At 45.9% G+C, this 18,779-nt stretch overlaps 1 protein-coding gene across 3 annotated transcripts in view; it reads right to left on the reverse strand.

Moving 5' to 3' along the window:
* The window catches only part of TBPL1 (TATA-box binding protein like 1), a 33,891-nt gene extending 23,529 nt beyond the window's left edge, over positions 1 to 10,362 (reverse strand). Inside the window, exons 1-3 of one of the 3 annotated variants that reach the window (XM_077289330.1) lie at positions 9,724 to 10,187; positions 5,107 to 5,285; positions 4,890 to 4,972 (exon numbers count right to left, since the gene is read on the reverse strand). In XM_077289330.1, coding sequence (XP_077145445.1) covers positions 4,890 to 4,972; positions 5,107 to 5,241 — 218 coding nt within the window. In that variant the 5' untranslated portion in view covers positions 5,242 to 5,285; positions 9,724 to 10,187. Of the gene's footprint in view, positions 1 to 4,889; positions 4,973 to 5,106; positions 5,286 to 9,094; positions 9,233 to 9,723; positions 10,188 to 10,231 lie in introns of those variants that run through there. The other 2 variants (XM_077289332.1, XM_077289331.1) reach the window with 2 other exon arrangements.
* Between the last annotated feature and the right edge of the window lie 8,417 nt (positions 10,363 to 18,779).

Below are 18,779 nucleotides of genomic sequence, written 5' to 3' on the forward strand. Positions count from 1 at the left end.
TCCCCCCACCGCTGTGGTATAATGACACCTCATTTTCCCCTCAAATTCCCCCTTTTTCTGCAGTCCCTGGAATAAAAGTAAATGTCGCCAATTTTACCCCCATTGATTTTTTTTAAATTTTCATTAGCCCCGAAGTCCTGCAATTAATCGTCCACCAAACCAACCTATATGCCCGCCAGTATATTTCCCAAAAACCCAATGCCTTTCATTCCCGTTCCTAGATCCCCACAAATGTCCCCGAAATAAAAAAATTCTTAGGCCTCACCCTGAATATGGGTATAGTAAAAAAAAACACTCTCCGCTCTTACTGGGCAACAAAAGCTGTCCACAGCACCCCTGTATTTGCAGCAGTCATTACCCGAGTCCGTTACGAAGCCCTGATGAGATTCCTCCACTTTAGTGACAATTCCCAAGCCCTCCCAAGAACTGACCCCAACTACGATCGGCTAAATAAATTAAGACCCCTAATTTCCCTCCTAAAAACTTCCTTTCTAAATTCCTATACCCCAGAGCAAAATGTGGCAGTCGACGAGTCCTTGATGAGCTACAAGGGCCGTCTGTCATTCCGCCAATTTATTCCCTCCAAGAGAGCCAAATACGGCGTAAAATTATACAAAGCATGCGAGAGCTCATCAGGGTACACGTCCACCTTTTTAATTTATGAAGGTAGGGATCGCCAAATAAACCCCCCAAACTGCCCCCAGACAATTGGTATCCCAGGCAAAATTGTCTGGGAGCTAATGACGCCCTTTCTCAATCAAGGGTACCACGTGTATACGGACAACTATTACACGAGCATCCCCCTATACAAATCCCTCCATGCTGCAAATACAGGGGCCTGTGGGACAGTGAGGAAAAACAGAGTGGGGCTTCCGTCACAGTTGGTGTCCAGACGCTTGGAGAGGGGGGCGTCATTCTCACTTGCAAGCGACCAACTTCTTGCAGTGAAGTGGAAAGACAGGAAGGACGTCTACATGCTTTCCACACTGCATACGGACACCACTGTGACGGTCAGAGAGAGGGGTGCCACCAGGGACAAAGAAAAACCTGTCTGCGTCACAGACAACAAACACATGGGTGGCGTAGACTTGTCAGACCAGGTTCTGCAACCATACCTGGTCAAGAGGAAGACCAGGGCATGGTATAAAAAGGTGGCAATCTATCTAATCCAAACTGCCACTTATAACAGTTTTGTCCTATATAAAAAAATCACAAGGACCACTTACGTTCCTGCACTTTCAGGAAAAAGTTGTAGAGAGCCTCATATTTCAGTCCATGGCACCGGGGGAAGCCTTCGACTCTGAGGATTCCCGGAGACTTTCAGAACGCCATTTTCCTCACCCTGTCCCTGTCACTCCCACCCAAAGGTATCCTCAAAAAAGGTGCCGAGTTTGCAGAAAGCATGGCAGACGGAGTGATTCCCGATTCTATTGCCCCACATGCCCATCCCAACCAGGCCTTTGTATCTCCCCCTGTTTTGAGACCTACCACACCACCTACAATTATTAGTTTGGTTTTTTTTTTCAATAATTTTTATTTTCTGCTTAGTGGCCCAAGTAGTACAATTTGGAACAATTGATAAATATTATTTTAATTAGTAGATCCCATTTTACCCCATTTCATAATTAATTCCAGAACTTGATCAATCCCATACCAAACTACTATCCCAACAAATTCTCATCCACGTACCCACGTCTGTACGCTCTAGAGTGTGGACCCCACAAATGTTCTTGCAAAGTCAGGTCATCTGACAATTCTAGAACTTGATCAATCCCATGCCAAACTACTATTCCAACAAGTTCTCGTCCACGTACCCATGTCAATAAGCGTTAGAATGTGGACCCCAGAAATGATCTTGAAAAGTGAGATCATCTGAAAATGAATTCTAGGACTTGATTACTCACAAACATTTTTGACCATTTATCTATTTTTGACCATTTTTTATGACTGTCTTGCTACACAAAACTTTGGCTTCCATTTATATTACTTATATTTATGTTGATGATACGGGCATGATCATTTTATTGTAGGATTTCTAAAAAAATTAGGAAGTTCCGTACTTATACACTATGGGCTTTACTTTATGGTTCTTGCCGAACCTCTGGTACCAGACAATACTTTCTATAGAGAACTGGTTGTTTTGTGCATATAGCGGTTCTGACCTTGGCGGGTGGGAGCTTGCTATGGTGTACCACGTCTATTGGCACATTTGTCCCCATATAGGGATTGATGGAGCTAAAAGGACGTTGTACGACCAGTCTCTGAAAGTGTCTGCCATTCTAGCCCTGATGGTGTTCTTTCATCTTTGGAACAAACTCCGATTTGCCACATAGTTGGCTGCATTTTCCTACACATTTTGCCCTTCATTCCAGTACAGTTTATTCTTCCTGCTACAATATACGCAAATGCGGGACAACTGTTTTGTTAGCAAGACCAATTTTATAGTCAGCCAATGTGTTTTAGGAGCATGCCTCCCTCTGTGAGTAATAATTCCTGGAAGGATTTTCTTTTTTGCTCAATGTCTCTAGAAGGTTTGAATGGGTCCTGGATCTTCAATTTCAAATAAAGCCAAATTTGTCACATTGTGCCCCTTTCTGTCCAAGCCCTGCCATTTGTCCAAACAGAACTTTTTGACTACATATGGGATATCGCTACACTCATAATAAAGTGGGTAACGAATTGTGGGGTCCACTTTTTGATGTTATTTCTGAAAAAGTGAGACATTCAGGTCTAAAACAAGATTCTCGTGGAAAAAAATGAATTTTTTCAGTATGCCGACCTAATGTTATCAAACTCTGTGTCGTACATGTGGGTTCAAATTGCTCAATATACCCCTGATTAAATTCTTTGAGGGGTGTAGTTTCCAAAACAGGGTCAGTTGTGGGGGGTTTCTGCTGTTAGGCACATCTACAAACCCAAAATGGCGTCCGCTCTCACAATTAAGAGATTAAAAAGTCAAACGGCGCTCCTTCCCTTCCAAGCTCCGCAGTGCGCCCAAACAGAGGTTTACCCCCCACATACGGGGTATCGACATACTCAGAACAAATTGCACAACAACTTTTGGGAACCAATTTCTCTTGCTACCCTCGGGAAAATAAAAAATTGGGGGTGAAAAGATCATTCTTGTGAAAAAAAAATGATTTTTAATTTTTTCGGCTCTACGTTATAAACTTGTGTGAAGCACTTGGGGGTTCAAAGTGTTGACCACATGCGTAGATAAGTTCCTTAGGGGGTCTAGTGTCCAAAATGGGGTCACTTGTGGGGGGTTTCCACTGTTTAGGCACATCAGCGCCTCTCCAAACGCGACATGGTGTCCGATCTCAATTCCAGGGAATTCTATGTTGAAAAAGCCAAATGGCGCTCCTTCCCTTCTGAGCTCTACTGTGCACCCAAACAGAGGTTTACCCCCACATACGGGGTATCGACATACTCAGGACAAATTGCACAACAACTTTTGGGAACCAATTTCTCTTGCTACCCTTGGGAAAATAAAAAATTGGGGGTGAAAAGATCATTCTTGTGAAAAAAAAATGATTTTTAATTTTTTCGGCTCTACGTTATAAACTTGTGTGAAGCACTTGGGGGTTCAAAGTGTTGACCACATGCCTAGATAAGTTCCTTAGGGGGTCTAGTTTCCAAAATGGGGTCACTTGTGGGGGGTTTCCACTGTTTAGGCACATCAGCGCCTCTCCAAACGCGACATGGTGTCCGATCTCAATTCCAGGGAATTCTATGTTGAAAAAGCCAAATGGCGCTCCTTCCCTTCTGAGCTCTACTGTGCACCCAAACAGAGGTTTACCCCCACATATGACATATCGACATTCTCCGGACAAATTGCACAACAAATTATGTGGTTCATTTTCTTTTTTTACACTTATGAAAATAAAAAAAATTGGTTCTGAAGTAAAAGGTTTGTGAAAAAAAGTAAAATGTTCATTTTTTCCTTCCACATTGCTTTAGCTCTCGTGAAGCACCTGAAGGGTTAATAAACTTCTTGAATGTGGTTTTGCGCACCTTGAGGGGTGCAGTTTTTAGAATGGTGTCACTTTTGGGTATTTTCAGCCATATAGACCCCTCAAACTGACTTCAAATGTGAGGTGGTCCCTAAAAAAAATGGTTTAGTAAATTTTGCTGTAAAAATAAATAAGAAATTGCTGGTCAAATTTTAACCCTTATAACTCCCTAATATTTTTTTTTTCCAAAATTGTGCTGATGTAAAGTAGACATATGGGAAATGTTATTTATTGACCATTTTGTGTGACATATCTCTCTGATGTAAGGGAATAAAAATTCAAATTTTGAAAATTGCAAAATTTTCAAAATTTTCGCCATATTTCCATTTTTTTAATAAATAAACGCAAGTAATATCGAAGAAATGTTACCACTAACATGAAGTACAATATGTCACGAGAAAACAATCTCAGAATCAGCAGGATCTGTTGAAGCGTTCCCGAGTTATGACCTCATAAAGTGACAGTGGTCAGAATTGTAAAAATTGGCTTGGTCATTAAGTACCAAATTGGCTCTGTCACTAAGGGGTTAAAGACTGCAGAGTTTTTCAACTCTGCTGCATGGCAATTCTTTCAGCATTTTTCACATATACTGTATAAAGCAATGAGAGTCCAAAAAAAGCAGCATTTTTCTGCATTTTTGATGAATAAATCTCAGTTTATAAAACATGTGCTTTAGAGTAATTACATTTTTTTTTTAAATTTGCAGCTAAAAAACGTAGCAAAACCTGAAAAGAGCACAGGAAGCTACATAACCTGGAAAATTAGCATGTAAAACTGGATGCAAGCAAATGCAATGCAAGCATTGATTAGCTTTAAAAAAAAAGTTGGAATTTCAGGGTTAGACAACCCTTAATGCAGTAGCACAGATCTCATTACCTGGTTGCTCCTGTACAAATTATTTTTCCTGATGACCAGATTGTAGCAGTTATTCTGGGTTTTCGAAGTTTCATGAGCACCTTCTAAAAATGTAAGATAGAAAAAAAAAAAGTTACGGTAAGTGCAAAGAGGTGTACAATGGTTTGTGCATCCCCATAATATCATGCTCCCATGCTATCTGACTTCAAGAACGAATACTAAAAAAAAAAAAACTCACGCCAACTTCACGCTTGTATATGACATTTGCCCCCTCTAATGCAATCTTCCGCAGGTTTAAATGGCATCTTGTTCGGAACACACAGACGACATTGGTAATTAAGATATCTAATGCCACATCATTCTCTGCATCCATTGAGGTGGCTTACTTGCTGCTTGCCCCCACCATGAGAATTTGTCCTGGGGAGGAAATATAAAGATTATGTATTCACTACATTTTAACAAACTAAGACCCCGATTAATTAAAACTACCATCTTTTATGCCAGTTTTGATGAACAGTGCGCTGGCGTAAGACGAGCCCAAGTCATTAGAAGGCGTGTGCTCCATGAAATTGCTGCATCTTTCTGCTCTTCTGCACAGCCGTAAGACGTACGCCAGTCAGGGACTCACCTTCATTTCTCTCATAATTTCCGACACTTTTTTTAATGTAAAATTATGATTAATTTGTTGGCCATGCCCAGGAACATCCCATCTGTGAAAATCACTACTCCCTTTTCAAACAGGTTGCAGAGTTAGCAGTGGATGGCATAAAAACTCAAATTTTGAAAACTTTAGTGCAAAACTGTTAAAGCCGTTTTGTGCCAGAAAACTGCTCGATGAATTGAGGCCCAAGTCTTTGTTTTATGTTATATCATCAATATTGGATTGGTGAGGGGTCCGATACCTTGCACCGCCACTAATAAATTAGTTGCTCTGGCGGTTGCCGCATGTAAAGGCATGGAACAGAGCTGCAGTCATTCAGTGTGTAGCAGCCTCCAGCACGTACTGTGGAACAGCTCCTATTTGTATGAACCATTTTGCAGTACCAGGCAACTACATACTGAATGGAGCAGAACTTTGCAGCCGTATTCTGCACACGTGCACGTAACAGCTCATCCGTGGAGGTACAGATCCAATATTAAATGTCTTATCCCTTGGATAGAACATCAATATGGTGTAAAGGAGCACCCCTTTTTGAAAGGCTTGTTTCATCAGAGACAATCCCTTAAAAAATGCAGTGGCTGTGGCAACTGGCAGACTGCTGGTGGTGTCAGGAGTGGGACACCAGGCAAACAGCACATTTTGCTGGAGGATGTCGTAGCCAATCCAGGCATTTAAGTGGTTGTGGGAACTGCTTAAAGGGGTTAGCCGGTCCGAAATGATAAGTCTGCAGGCACTCTGTATGACTGTAGAATTATGAATACTCCCCAGCGCACTCATCGTGCGCTGCAAAGATTTGCAGTGTTTTGAGCTGGGAACGGCGGTGATGTATGTGTTATACATACTCCAGGCCAGTGCCCTTCTAGTGGGCATGGCCTCTCTCCATACACTTCTATGGAACAAGGCCGTGTCCCGACTAGTGATGCAGCAGTCCAGTGAGCGAGGCCCTGCTCAATGCAAATGTATGGAGGGAGGCCATGCCCACTAAACTGGCCCTTACCGGGAGTATAACGCATATATAGCCTCCGATCTCGGCTCAGAAACTGGCAAATCCTTGCAGCGCACAATGCGTTCGCTGGGGGATTCATAAGTCTGTAGTCACAGAGTGACTACATAGGTATCGATTTGGACTGGACAACCGCTTTAAATTCACCAGAACCAGAAAGTGGACAATTAGAGGGGACTTATTAGATTTTAGATCCTGGACAAATAAAAAGGTTAATGGGCAGCATTGTAGCTTTAGATTAATGAACTTTGTCATATACCGATTTGAGACACCTTCAAAATAGTCTATTCTATATGAACAGACTTCCAGAGATGTTCAATCTCTGTACAAAAAGGTACGATAGTCTAAATATTATAAAATTAATCCAAAGTTTATCCATCATCATTTCAATACACTTAAAAGGGGAAGTTTAAAACACAAGCATAAGACATCACCATCAGCAGCCCAGAGAAAACCAGCGTCTAGCAGAGATCACATTAGTGGTTTCAAAAATATGATAGTACAATGATTTATTATTTAACAATTCTAGGATTTAGTGCTTTAATAAAGAGCAAACAGTGCTGAAATGGTGCATCTTGTACTTCATCTACATTATTTAATAGAATAATGTGCTAGAAGAACGTCTGGAAAGGAATTGGTAATGTTGAATATAAGGAGTAGAAAATGCTGTGTGCAAATTGTAAGGTGGAGGTAACAGTAGGGTACAGTGTTCCACTATAAGTGCCTTTGTTAACCAGTCCCCTACATAAGGTGCAACCTCCCATGCTGTTATTATTGGACATGAGTACAAAGTGATGGAGAACAAGGAATATTCATGTAGTCAAAATAATACCAGGTACCATATATGCCCGGGGGTGGCAGCCTGAGTATACATGGATCTTCTATTCAGCACTACAGTAAGTTATACCTGGTATTATTTTGACTACATGATTATTCCTTGTGCTCCATTACTTATTGTTGGACAGGAGTACTAACCGCATGGGAGGTTAAACCTTATGTAGGGCACTGATTAGGAAAGGCACCTAGAGTGGAACACTGTACCCTACTGTTACCTCCACCTTACAATTTACACACAGCATTTTCTACTTCTTATATTCAACATTACCAATTCCTGTCCAGATGTTACTTCTAGCACATTATTCTATTAAATAATGTAGAAGTAGCTTTTCAGGACTGCTTGAACTTTATTAAAGCACTAAATCATAGAATTGTTAAATAGAACAATGATTTATAATCAGATTTTTAAAGGGAACCTGTCACCCCCAAAATCGATGGTGAGGTAAGCTCATCATCATCAGGGGCTTATCTACAGCATTCTGTAATGCTGTAGATAAGCCGCCGATGTTACCTGAAAGAGGAGAAAAAGACGTTAGATTATACTCACCCAGGGGCGGTCCCGCTCCGATGGGTGTCTCAGGTCCGCCCCGGCGCCTCCCATCTTCATTCCATGACGTCCTCTTCTTGTCTTCACGCTGCGGCTCTGGCGCAGGGGTACTTTGGCTGCCCTGTTGAGGGCACAGCAAAGTACTGCAGTGCGCAGGCACCGGAAAGGTCAGAGAGGCCCGATGCCTGCGCACTGCAGTACTTTGCTCTGCCCTCAACAGGGCAGACAAAGTACGCCTGCGCCGGAGCGTGAAGACCAGAAGAGGACATCATGGAATGAAGATGGGAGGCGTCGGAGCGGACCTGAGACACCCATCGGACCAGACCGCAGCGGGACCACCCCTGGGTGAGTATAATCTAACCTCTTTTTCTCCTTTTTCAGGTAACATCGGGGGCTTATCTACAGCATTACAGAATGCTGTAGATAAGCCCCTGATGACGGTGAGCTTACCTCACCATCGATTTTGGGGGTGACAGGTTCCCTTTAAGACCACTAATGTGATAACTACTGGACTTTTTTCCTCTGGGCTGCTGATGGTGATATCTTAAGCTTTATTTTTAAACTTCCCCTTTAAATGAATTGAAATTAAAAAATTTGGATTCATTTTTTAATATTTAAGATACAGGAAAGATATATATCCTGGTACCGTGTTAGCCAGTAGATTGAAAAATATTTAGAATTGAGAGTCCTCAGTGGTTGATACATTTAATGCCATTAAAAGGTATCAACCACTGAGGACTCTCAATTCTAAATATTTTAATATTTAAGGACTATTGTGTCTTCTTGTACAGAGATTGACCAGCTCTGGAAGTGTGCTAATATATAGCATTGGAGCTTTGAAGCGCTGGGGTTTTGGGGTCAAATCCCACCAATTAAATCTGCAGCTAGTTTGTATGTGTTCATTGTGTGGGTTTCCTCCTACACTCCACGGACATACTGATAAGGCATTTATATCGGGAGCCCCAATCTCCTAGTGTACCCTCACCCATCTCCTGTAGACTGTGAGCCCTCACGGCAGGGTCCTCTCTCCTCCTGTACTTGTGTGTGTCTTGTATTGCTCATGTCTATTCTACTTCTCTATATTTGCCCCTTTCACGTGTAAAGCGTCATGGAATAAATGGCGCCATAAAAATGTATAATAATAATAATGATATCTGTAAAGCGCTGCGGAATATAACCTGAAATGATCACGTAGGGCGCGTGAGAACTGTCATTTGGCAGCAATTTGCTTCGAGGATCATCCTGATGTCAGATTCTTGGCAATGATGTTTTGAACCAGCGATCATGTATAAGACCTCATTCCTTAGGCTTGTTTCCTGGGGATGGACAGAATAACTAAGCCGTGGTGAGGGCACGCACATATACTGAGGGTGTACAGTGGATGGCGAGCATGGAAAGACCCCATAACGTGAAACATCAGTGTAACATACCGGGGAAGTCCCAAGGTGCTGCCCGGGGGGCCCTGGCCACATACAGGGGTCTGATCAGGGCAAACACTTTGCACATGGGTGCTCGGAGAGAGGAGACGTGGGCCCGGCCTGTCACCCTGCACCTGTCACCCACTATACAGGAGCCCACCTGCTGGAAAGAGCAGGACCAGCACTGACTAGGAGCTCAGGAGGCTACATACTGGAGGGAGGGCATTACAAGGTGACTGAAAAGAGGAGCTGAAGCAGCTGCAGCAGTCCTGCCACAGGCACCATATTCCTCAGCATAGTGAATCCCAGGCGGTCACCATGGCAGTGGCGAGGCACGATACAGCTCCCCAGCAGTTGTAGCAGGGCCACGGCGCCCCTCTCTGACATACCTGCCACCTGCACCGTCAGAGCCGGTACAGCCCACCGTGCACGGCGATGAGAAAGGTAAATACGGGTGTCCCGGAAGCAGTGGCGGGGCCTTAGTAACCCCACCATACACTTCCCTGCCGTCCCGCCCACCGTACCAATCTTCACCAATCCGTGAACCGGGCTTAAGCCACCAACTGCCGTCCTCGAGATTACCAGTGAAACGAGCTAGAGCGAATGAAAGGAAGCCCGTGATTGGCTGTGAGCGAGGATGTGACGGCTAGCGGGGAGATGCTGGCAGTGTGCTCTTTGTTTGGAGAAGTTGGCTGGTGGGCTGGGATGCGCGGCTTCCTGGGAGGGGAGAGGAGGGACCGGCCTGCACTACGCTGTGGGGACCCTCAGTGGCCACTGATGCTGCAGGACAGACCCGTTAGCTGACAGGTTTCTGGCCGAGCTCCCCGCGTCTGTGCGCGTTCATTGGCTCTGGGGAGCAGGACGAGCGGTGGTGTATACATCTGTGCGCAGGATTACCTCAGACAGGGCGGGCAGGTGCGGTCCATGCTGGAGAAGCGCGGGAAAAGCTGGGATTCATGCCGGGTTCTCGTTGTTCTGGTCACGTTTTTGTTTTCAGCGCCACTTTTGTGTGCTGGGCTTACAGTAGGTTCAGAGAATGTATTGACGTGTAGGAAACAATCGCAACATGTTAATTCGTGAGGCGTTTCTGCTCCACATCTGCTCACTAAATAAATTAGAAGCAGAAAATAACTCCCACATCCACGAAACTGACCAAAACATTAACCGAAACCACTTGAGGTAGAGGCGTAGCTAGGGTCTTGGTTCGGGGGGGCATGAAACTTCTGAGTGGGCCCCTAACCAGGTAACCTTGATTACAGCTGGGTGACGCACCCTAAGGCTATGTGCACATTGAGGATTTTGATGTGGCTCCGCAGCGTTTTTGGAAGTGCAGAATTGCATCAAATCCGCCGTGTAGTGCACCAGCAAGATTAGTCAATGTGAAATTGAGAATTGTGCGCATGCTGCGGAAAAATCCTCACGGATTTGCAGCGTTTTATTTTCCGCAGCATGTCAATTCTTTTTGCGGATCTGCAGCGTTTCTGCACCCCTTGACTTCCATTGTGTCAGGCAAATCTCCAGGTTTAAAAAGGTCTGCGGTTTTGCTTGTGGAGTTGGGTGCGAGAAACGCTGCAGATCGGGAGGAGGGAAGTGTGTGGGCGGAGACTGCAGAGAAGATGTGCCTGTCTGTGTGAGGGTGTTTGTGTGTGTAGGCAGGCATCATCCAATGGGACTATTAGTCCCATCCAGCTATGCCTGTTAGTGACAGCCAGCCAATGATGGGACAGTAGTAGTCCCATCATCCAGCTACTGTGTAAAAAAAAAACAAAAAAAAAAACTACACATACAGTATATACTCACCATACACATAGTCCCCAAAGCCCTCGATCACCTGTAAAAAAAAAATAATAAACCAACAGTATACTCCCTGATCCGATGTAATCCATTTAATAACGAGTGTCCCACGACAATCTCCTGTGGAGAGCTGTCAGATCTGCAGATGTGACTGCTCTCTAGGGGCTTCGATGATACAATGACGGCAGGTAATCCTCCGCACTGTATCCCTCCGCCGCCGTGAGTTCAGCAGAGTTCATACTGTCACTTGCAGCACCGCTGCGTATACCCCCCATAGGCAGACTCTATAGTATAATGCACCCCCCATAGACAGACTCTATAGCATAATGCACCCCCATAGGCAGACTATATAGCATAATGCACCCCGCCCCATTGACAGAATCTATAGAATACTGCACACACACCCTCTCCATAGGCAGATTCTATAGTATAATGCACTACCTATAGGCTGACTCTATAGCATAATACACCCCCCATAGGCAGACTCTATAGTATAATGCACCCACCCTATAGACAGACTCTAGCATATTGCACACACCCTCATAGGCAGATAATATACTGCACACACACCCTCCCCATAGGCAGACTATAGTATACTGCACACACCCCCTCCCCATAGGCAGCCCCTATAGAATACTGCGCATACACCCTCCCCACAGGCAGACCCTATAGTATACTGCACGCACCCTCTCCCCATAGGCAGATAGACTGTATATAACATAAAGCACCCCATGAAAACAAATCCAATACTCACCTCTCTTCCTCCTGGTTCTTCCGCTGCTCTGAGCGCCCGCACACCTCCAGACAGCGGGTGCCGAGCAGTGACTTCATCGCGCCTGCTGTCAGTGTCGGTGTCGGTCACGTCAGACGCTGGCGGGGATGATGGGAGAGGGAGCGTAACACTTCTCTCGTCAATGCAGTCAGCTGTATTGGCATCCAGCCGATACAGGATACAGCTGAACCTGCAATGACGGGCGGGGGGCCAACTGCTGCCACCAGGCCACCCACCGCCTGCTCAGGGACCCCATAGCAGCCGGGTGGCAGAGCAAGGAGATCGATTCTCCCTGCTCTGCCGCAGTGTAACTGTATCGGCGCTGTGCAAGCCAATACAGTTGCAGTAGCGTAGCTCCGGGTGGGCCCCCTCAGAGACCGGGACGACTACCCCCCGATAGCTACGATACTGACTTTAGGTGTCCGGCAGAAAAAAACGTGTAAGAAATCATGGCTGTAGAATGAACATAGGTCCCGATTCATAAAGATTGGCTTGGTGGAGTTCGACTCCTGAGATGCACGCATCATCATGGCTCTGACATATGGCATGCATCACCATGGCCAAGCCAGAAGTCTTACTCCAGTCAGGGACTAGTGTGAGCTCTGGGGTAGTGATTGACACTTCTTAGAGCTGTAGCGTCATTCCCCCGCTGCTACATTTCACACCCCAACTCCTATTTTGATGGAGCTGGGAGAAACTGGCATAAAAATGCTAAAAGTTCCAAAATTTTGTCGGAACCCAAAGTTGCAGCAAAACTTTGCAACGTTTCTAAGATTTTAAAAACTGGTATACACCTAAGTGTATGGGGGTACGCGCTGGACTATTAGCGAAACGAGATAAAAGCTGTGCATATAGTTCACAAGATGGCCATTGATAACAGTCTGAATTAGTGCCAATAGAGTGACCGGATAGATGCCAGTATCTCCACAATTTGTTACACACATATGAACAAAGGGTAAATAATAGGTGTATTCCTACCTCCAGATCATGAGGCAGAGGGACACAGCGGTGCTCCTGTTTTTCTTACAGTTTCCAAATCCTTGCTGGTGGAAAGGATATAATGAGCAGGTGGCTGCCCCGGCCGGTAGCAAGCCACCACTGACTAACCTTCTGGTAAAGATGAGATCCTGCAGAACCGACGCCGCGTGTATACTCAGCGGTGAGTGCGGGCGGTGCGCAGGACCTGTGTGACGTAGTAAGTCACGTGACCGTAATCCCCCGGGGAGTGAGTACGATGTGCAGCTAGGACATAAACAACCAACGCGTTTCTGAGACGCCTGTCTCCTTCTTCAGGACCCTGAACCCTGAAGAAGGAGACAGGCGTCTCAGAAACGCGTTGGTTGTTTATGTCCTAGCTGCACATCGTACTCACTCCCCGGGGGATTACGGTCACGTGACTTACTACGTCATTTTTTTTTTTGCTAGGAAGTTATAAGGGTTAAAATTTGACCAGTGATTTTTCATTTTTTCAACAAAATTTACAAAACCATTTTTTTTAGGGACCACCTCACATTTGAAGTCAGTTTGAGGGTTCTATATGGCTGAAAATACCCAAAAGTTACACCGTTCTAAAAACTGCACCCCTCAAGGTGCTCAAAACCACTTTCAAGAAGTTTATTAACCCTTCAGGAGTTTCACAGCAGCAGAAGCAACATGGAAGGAAAAAATTAACATTCAACTTTTTAGTCACAAAAATGATCTTTTCGCAACAATTTTTTTATTTTCCCAAGGGTAAAAGGAGAAACTGGACCACGAACGTTGTTGTCCAATTTGTCCTGAGTACGCTGATACCTCATATGTGGGGGTAAACCACTGTTTGGGGGCTCGGAAGGGAAGGAGCGCCATTTGACTTTTTGAATGAAAAATTGGCTCCAATCTTTAGCGGACACCATGTCGCGTTTGGAGAGCCCCCGTGTGCCTAAACATTGGAGCTCCCCCACAAGTGACCCCATTTTGGAAACTAGACCCCCCAAGGAAATTATCTAGAACCATAGTGAGCACTTTAAACCCCCAGGTGCTTCACAAATGAATCCGTAAAAATGAAAAAGTACTTTTTTTTTGCAAAAAAATTATTTTAGCCTCAATTTTTTCATTTTCACATGGGCAAGAGGATAAAATGGATCCTAAAATTTGTTGGACAATTTCTCCTGAGTACACCGATACCTCACATGTGGGGGTAAACCACTGTTTGGGCACATGGTAAGGCTCGGAAGGGAAGGAGCGCCATTTGACTTTTTGAATGAAAAATTATCTCCATCGCTAGCGGACACTATGTCAGGTTTGGAGAGCCCCTGTGTGCCTAAACATTGGAGCTCCACCACAAGTGACCCCATTTTGGAAACTAGACCCCCCAAGGAACTTATCTAGAAGAAGAGTGAGCACTTTAAACCCTCAGGTGCTTCACAGAAGTTTATAACGCAGAGCCATGAAAATAAAAAATTATTTTTCTTTCCTCAAAAATGATTTTTAGCCCGGAATTTTTTATTTTCCCAAGGGTAACAGGAGAAATTGTACCCCAAATGTTGTTGTCCAGTTTGTCCTGAGTACGATGATACCCCATATGTGGGGGTAAACCACTGTTTGGGCGCACGGCAGGGCTCGGAAGGGAAGGCACGCCATTTAGCTTTTTTAATGGAAAATTAGCTTCAATCATTAGCGGACACCATGTCGCGTTTGGAGAACCCCTGTGCCTAAACATTGGAGCTCCCGCACAAGTGGCCCCATTTTGGAAACTAGACCTCCGAAGGAACTAATCTAGATGCATAGTGAGCACTTTGAACCCCCAAGTGCTTCACAGAAGTTTATAATGCAGAGCCATGAAAATAAAAAATTATTTTTCTTTTCTCAAAAATGATTTTTTAGCCCACAATTTTTTATTTTCCCAAGGGTAACAGGAGAAATTGGACCCCAAATGTTGTTGTCCAGTTTCTCCTGAGTACGCTGATACCCCATATGTGGGGGTAAACCACTGTTTTGGCACACGTAGGGGTTTGGAAGGGAAGTAGTGACGTTTTGAAATGCAGACTTTGATGGAATGCTCTGCGGGCGTCATGTTGCGTTTGCAGAACCCCTGATGTGCCTAAACAGTAGGAACTCCCCACAAGTGACCCCACTTTGGAAACTAGACCCCCAAGGGAACTTACCTAGATGTGTGGTGAGCACTTTGAACCCCCAAGTGCTTCACAGAAGTTTATAACGCAGAGCCGTGAAAATAATAAATGTGTTTTCTTTCCTCAAAAATATTTTTTTAGCCCAGAATTTTTTAATTTTCCCAAGGGTAACAGGAGAAATTTGACCCCAAAAGTTGTTGTCCAGTTTCTACTGAGTACGCTGATACCCAATATGTGGGAGTAAACCACTGTTTAGGCATTCCGGGGCTCGGAAGGGAAGTAGTGACAATTTGGAATGCAGACGTTGATGGAATGGTCTGCGGGCATCATGTTACGTTTGCAGAGCCCCTGATGTGCCTAAACAGTAGAAACCCCCCACATGTGACCCCATTTTGGAAACTAGACCCCCCAAGGAACTTATCTAGATGTGTGGTGAGCATGTTCAATCCCCAAGTGCTTCACAGAAGTTTACAACGCAGAGCCGTGAAAATAAAAAATATTTTTTCTGTCCTTAAAAAAGATGTTTTAGCAAGCATTTTTTTATTTTCACAAGGGTAGCAGGAGAAATTGGACCCCAATATTTGTTGCCCAGTTTGTTGTGAGTATGCTGGTACCCCATATGTGGGGGTAAACCACTGTTTGGGCGCACGTCAGGGCTTGGAAGGGAAGTAGTGACATTTGAAATGCAGACTTTGATGGAATGGTCTGCGGGCGTCATGTTGCATTTGCAGTGCCCCTGATGTGCCTAAACAGTAGAAACCCCCCACAAATTACCACATTTTGGAAACTAGACCCCCAAGGATCTTATCTAGATGTGTGGTGAGCACTTTTTACCCCCAAATGCTTCACAGAAGTTTATAACGCAGAGCCGTGAAAATAAAAAAATCTTTTTTTTCTTCAAAAATGATTTTTAGCCCGCAATTTTTTTTTTCACAAGGGTAACAGGAGAAATTGGTCCCCAAAAGCTGTTGACCAATTTGTCCTGAGTACGCTGATACCCTATATGTGGAGGGGAACCACCATTTGGGCGCATGGCAGAGCTCGGAAGGGAATGAACACCATTTGGAATGCAGAGTTAGATGGATTGGTCTGCAGGCATCACATTGCGTTTGCAGAGCCCCTAATGTACCTAAACAGTAGAAACCCCCCACAAGTGACCCCATATTGGAAACTAGACCCCCAAGGAACTTATCTAGATGTGTTGAGAGAACTTTGAACCCCTAAGTGTTTCACTACAGTTTATAACGCAGAGCCGTGAAAACAAAAAAACATTTTTTCCCACAAAAAGGGTTTTTTAGCCCCCCAAATTTTTAGTTTGCCAAGGGTAACAAAGAAATTGGACCAAAAAAGTTGTTGTCCAATTTGTCCTGAGTACGCTGATCCCCCAAATGCTGTTTGGGTGCACGGGAGAGCTCGGAAGGGAAGGAGCACTGTTTTACTTTTTTAACGCAGAATTGGCTGGAATGGAGATCGGACGCCATGTCGCGTTTGGAGAGCCCCTGATGTGCCTAAACAGTGGAAACCCCCAATTCTATCTCCAACCCTAACCCCAACACACCCCTACCCCTAATCCCAACCCTACCCCTAATCCTAGCCCTACCCCTAATCCCAACCCTAACCCTACCCCTAATCCCAACCCTACCCCTAATCCTAACCCTACCCCTAATCCCAACCCTAATCCTAACCCTACCCCTAATCCTGGGGCAGGGGGGGACATCGGCGGGGCAGGGGGGAGATCTGCGGGGCAGGGGGGACATCACTGGAGCAGGGGAGGTCATCAGCGGGGAAGGGGAGGACATCAGCGAGGAAGGGGGCGATCCACAGGGCAGGGGGGAGATCAGCGGGGCAGGGGGGACATCACTGGAGCAGGGGAGGACATCAGCGGGGCAGGGGGTGATCCACAGTGCAGGGAGGACATCAGCGGGGCAGAGGAAGGACATCAGCGGGCCAGGGGAAGATCAGCGGGGCAGGGGAGGACATCAGCGGGGCAGGGGGCAATCCACAAGGCAGGGGGGAGATCTGCAGGGCAGGGGGGACATCAGCGGGGCAGGGGGGACATCAGCGGGGCAGCAGGTGATCCACAAGGCAGGGGGGAGATCTGCGGGGCAGGGGGGACATCAGCGGGGCAGGGGAGGACATCCGTGGGGCAGGGGGCGATCCACAAGGCAGGAGGGAGATCTGCGGGGCAGGGGGGACATCAGCGGGGCAGGGGAGGACATCAGCGAGGCAGGGGGTGATCCACAGGGCAGGGGGGAGATCAGGGGGGCGATCAGAGGAGAGATCAGGGGGGATCACTGGGGCGGGGGCTGTCAGATGCGATGCAGCAGAAGGTGGAAATGGAGCCGGCAGCAGCAGGGGGGGTAATCTCTGGGGCAGGAGGGAGGGGGCGATCACCGGGTGCAGGGGGGAGGGAGCGAAGGTCGGGGGCATGGAATCGCAAGGGGGGGGGAAGAGAAGCAGAGGGGAGCACCTGGCGGTGGCGGCCACTGCAGCGGTGGCGGTGACTGCAGCGGCGGCGGAGATCGCTGTATGTGGCAGGGCAGTATGCAGGCACCTCGCTGTTCAGCTTCCACGGAAGGCATGAAGCTGGACAGCGAGGCAGCCATGGTTTTCTCCGCCCCCCCACACATCTGAATGGAGAGCTAGCGTCACATGGACGCTAGCTCCAATCAGATCTGGGGGGTGGTGACAAAGTGGTCACCAGGGCGATCGTAGCCAAGTGGGGGCTGAGCCACCCCCCCTGGGCTAAAGTACAAGTTCCCCTGTATCTGCAGGTCGGGTGAAATTTCAGTTAACCCTTTCACCCGACCTGCAGGAACGCGATTCCGCCATGACGCATACGCTGCGTCACAGGTCGGATTGGCACCGACTTTCATGACGCAGCGTATGCGTCATAGGTCGGGAAGGGGTTAAAAGCTAGGCCAAATGTTAAGGAGCGTGTCTCCTAGACTTCTAATGCCTATACACAAAGTGCATGGGCTGACAAACATTTCCCCATGGGGGTTACAGTTTTAAAAAATTATTTCTGGGTATCATAGACACACTTGCCCAAAAATTGAATGGCCGTAGGAGCATACAACATGTTCACCATGGTGTTCTAGTGGCGAATGATAATATGTGGAGGAAGGCATTAAAAACTAGGCCCAATGTTAAGGAGCGGGTCTCATACACTTGTAATGCCCATACATGGAGTGCATGGGCTGACCAACATTCCCCCATTGTGGGTAAATTTATAAAAAATATTTTCTGGGCATCATACACACCCTTGATAAAAATTGGACTGGCTGTAGCAGCACAGAACATGTTACCCTTGTGATCTAGTGGCAGAAAAAAAAAGGAGACATAAGATAAATCAAACTGAAATCAAAGAAATAAAAATATGACTCCACCTATGAAAGAAAATAAAAGGGAGTGGCGAACACAGGCTCATAAATATGAAGCCAGAATGTGTCCAACGAGATATGTTTGTCCCTAGCAACAGCTCAGAGACAGGTCTATAAATAAAAACATAATATAAAAGTCTTTGAATAATTTTCCATTGTAGAGTAGTGTTGAGCGATACCGTCCGATACTTGAAAGTATCGGTATCGGAAAGTATCGGCCGATACCGGCAAAATATCGGATCCAATCCGATACCGATACCCGATACCAATACAAGTCAATGGGACTCATGTATCGGACGGTATTCCTGATGGTTCCCAGGGTCTGAAGGAGAGGAAACTCTCCTTCAGGCCCTGGGAACCATATAAATGTGTAAAAGAAAGAATTA

Source organism: Ranitomeya variabilis, chromosome 2 (genome assembly GCF_051348905.1).
Source record: "Ranitomeya variabilis isolate aRanVar5 chromosome 2, aRanVar5.hap1, whole genome shotgun sequence".
Taxonomy (NCBI): domain Eukaryota; kingdom Metazoa; phylum Chordata; class Amphibia; order Anura; family Dendrobatidae; genus Ranitomeya; species Ranitomeya variabilis.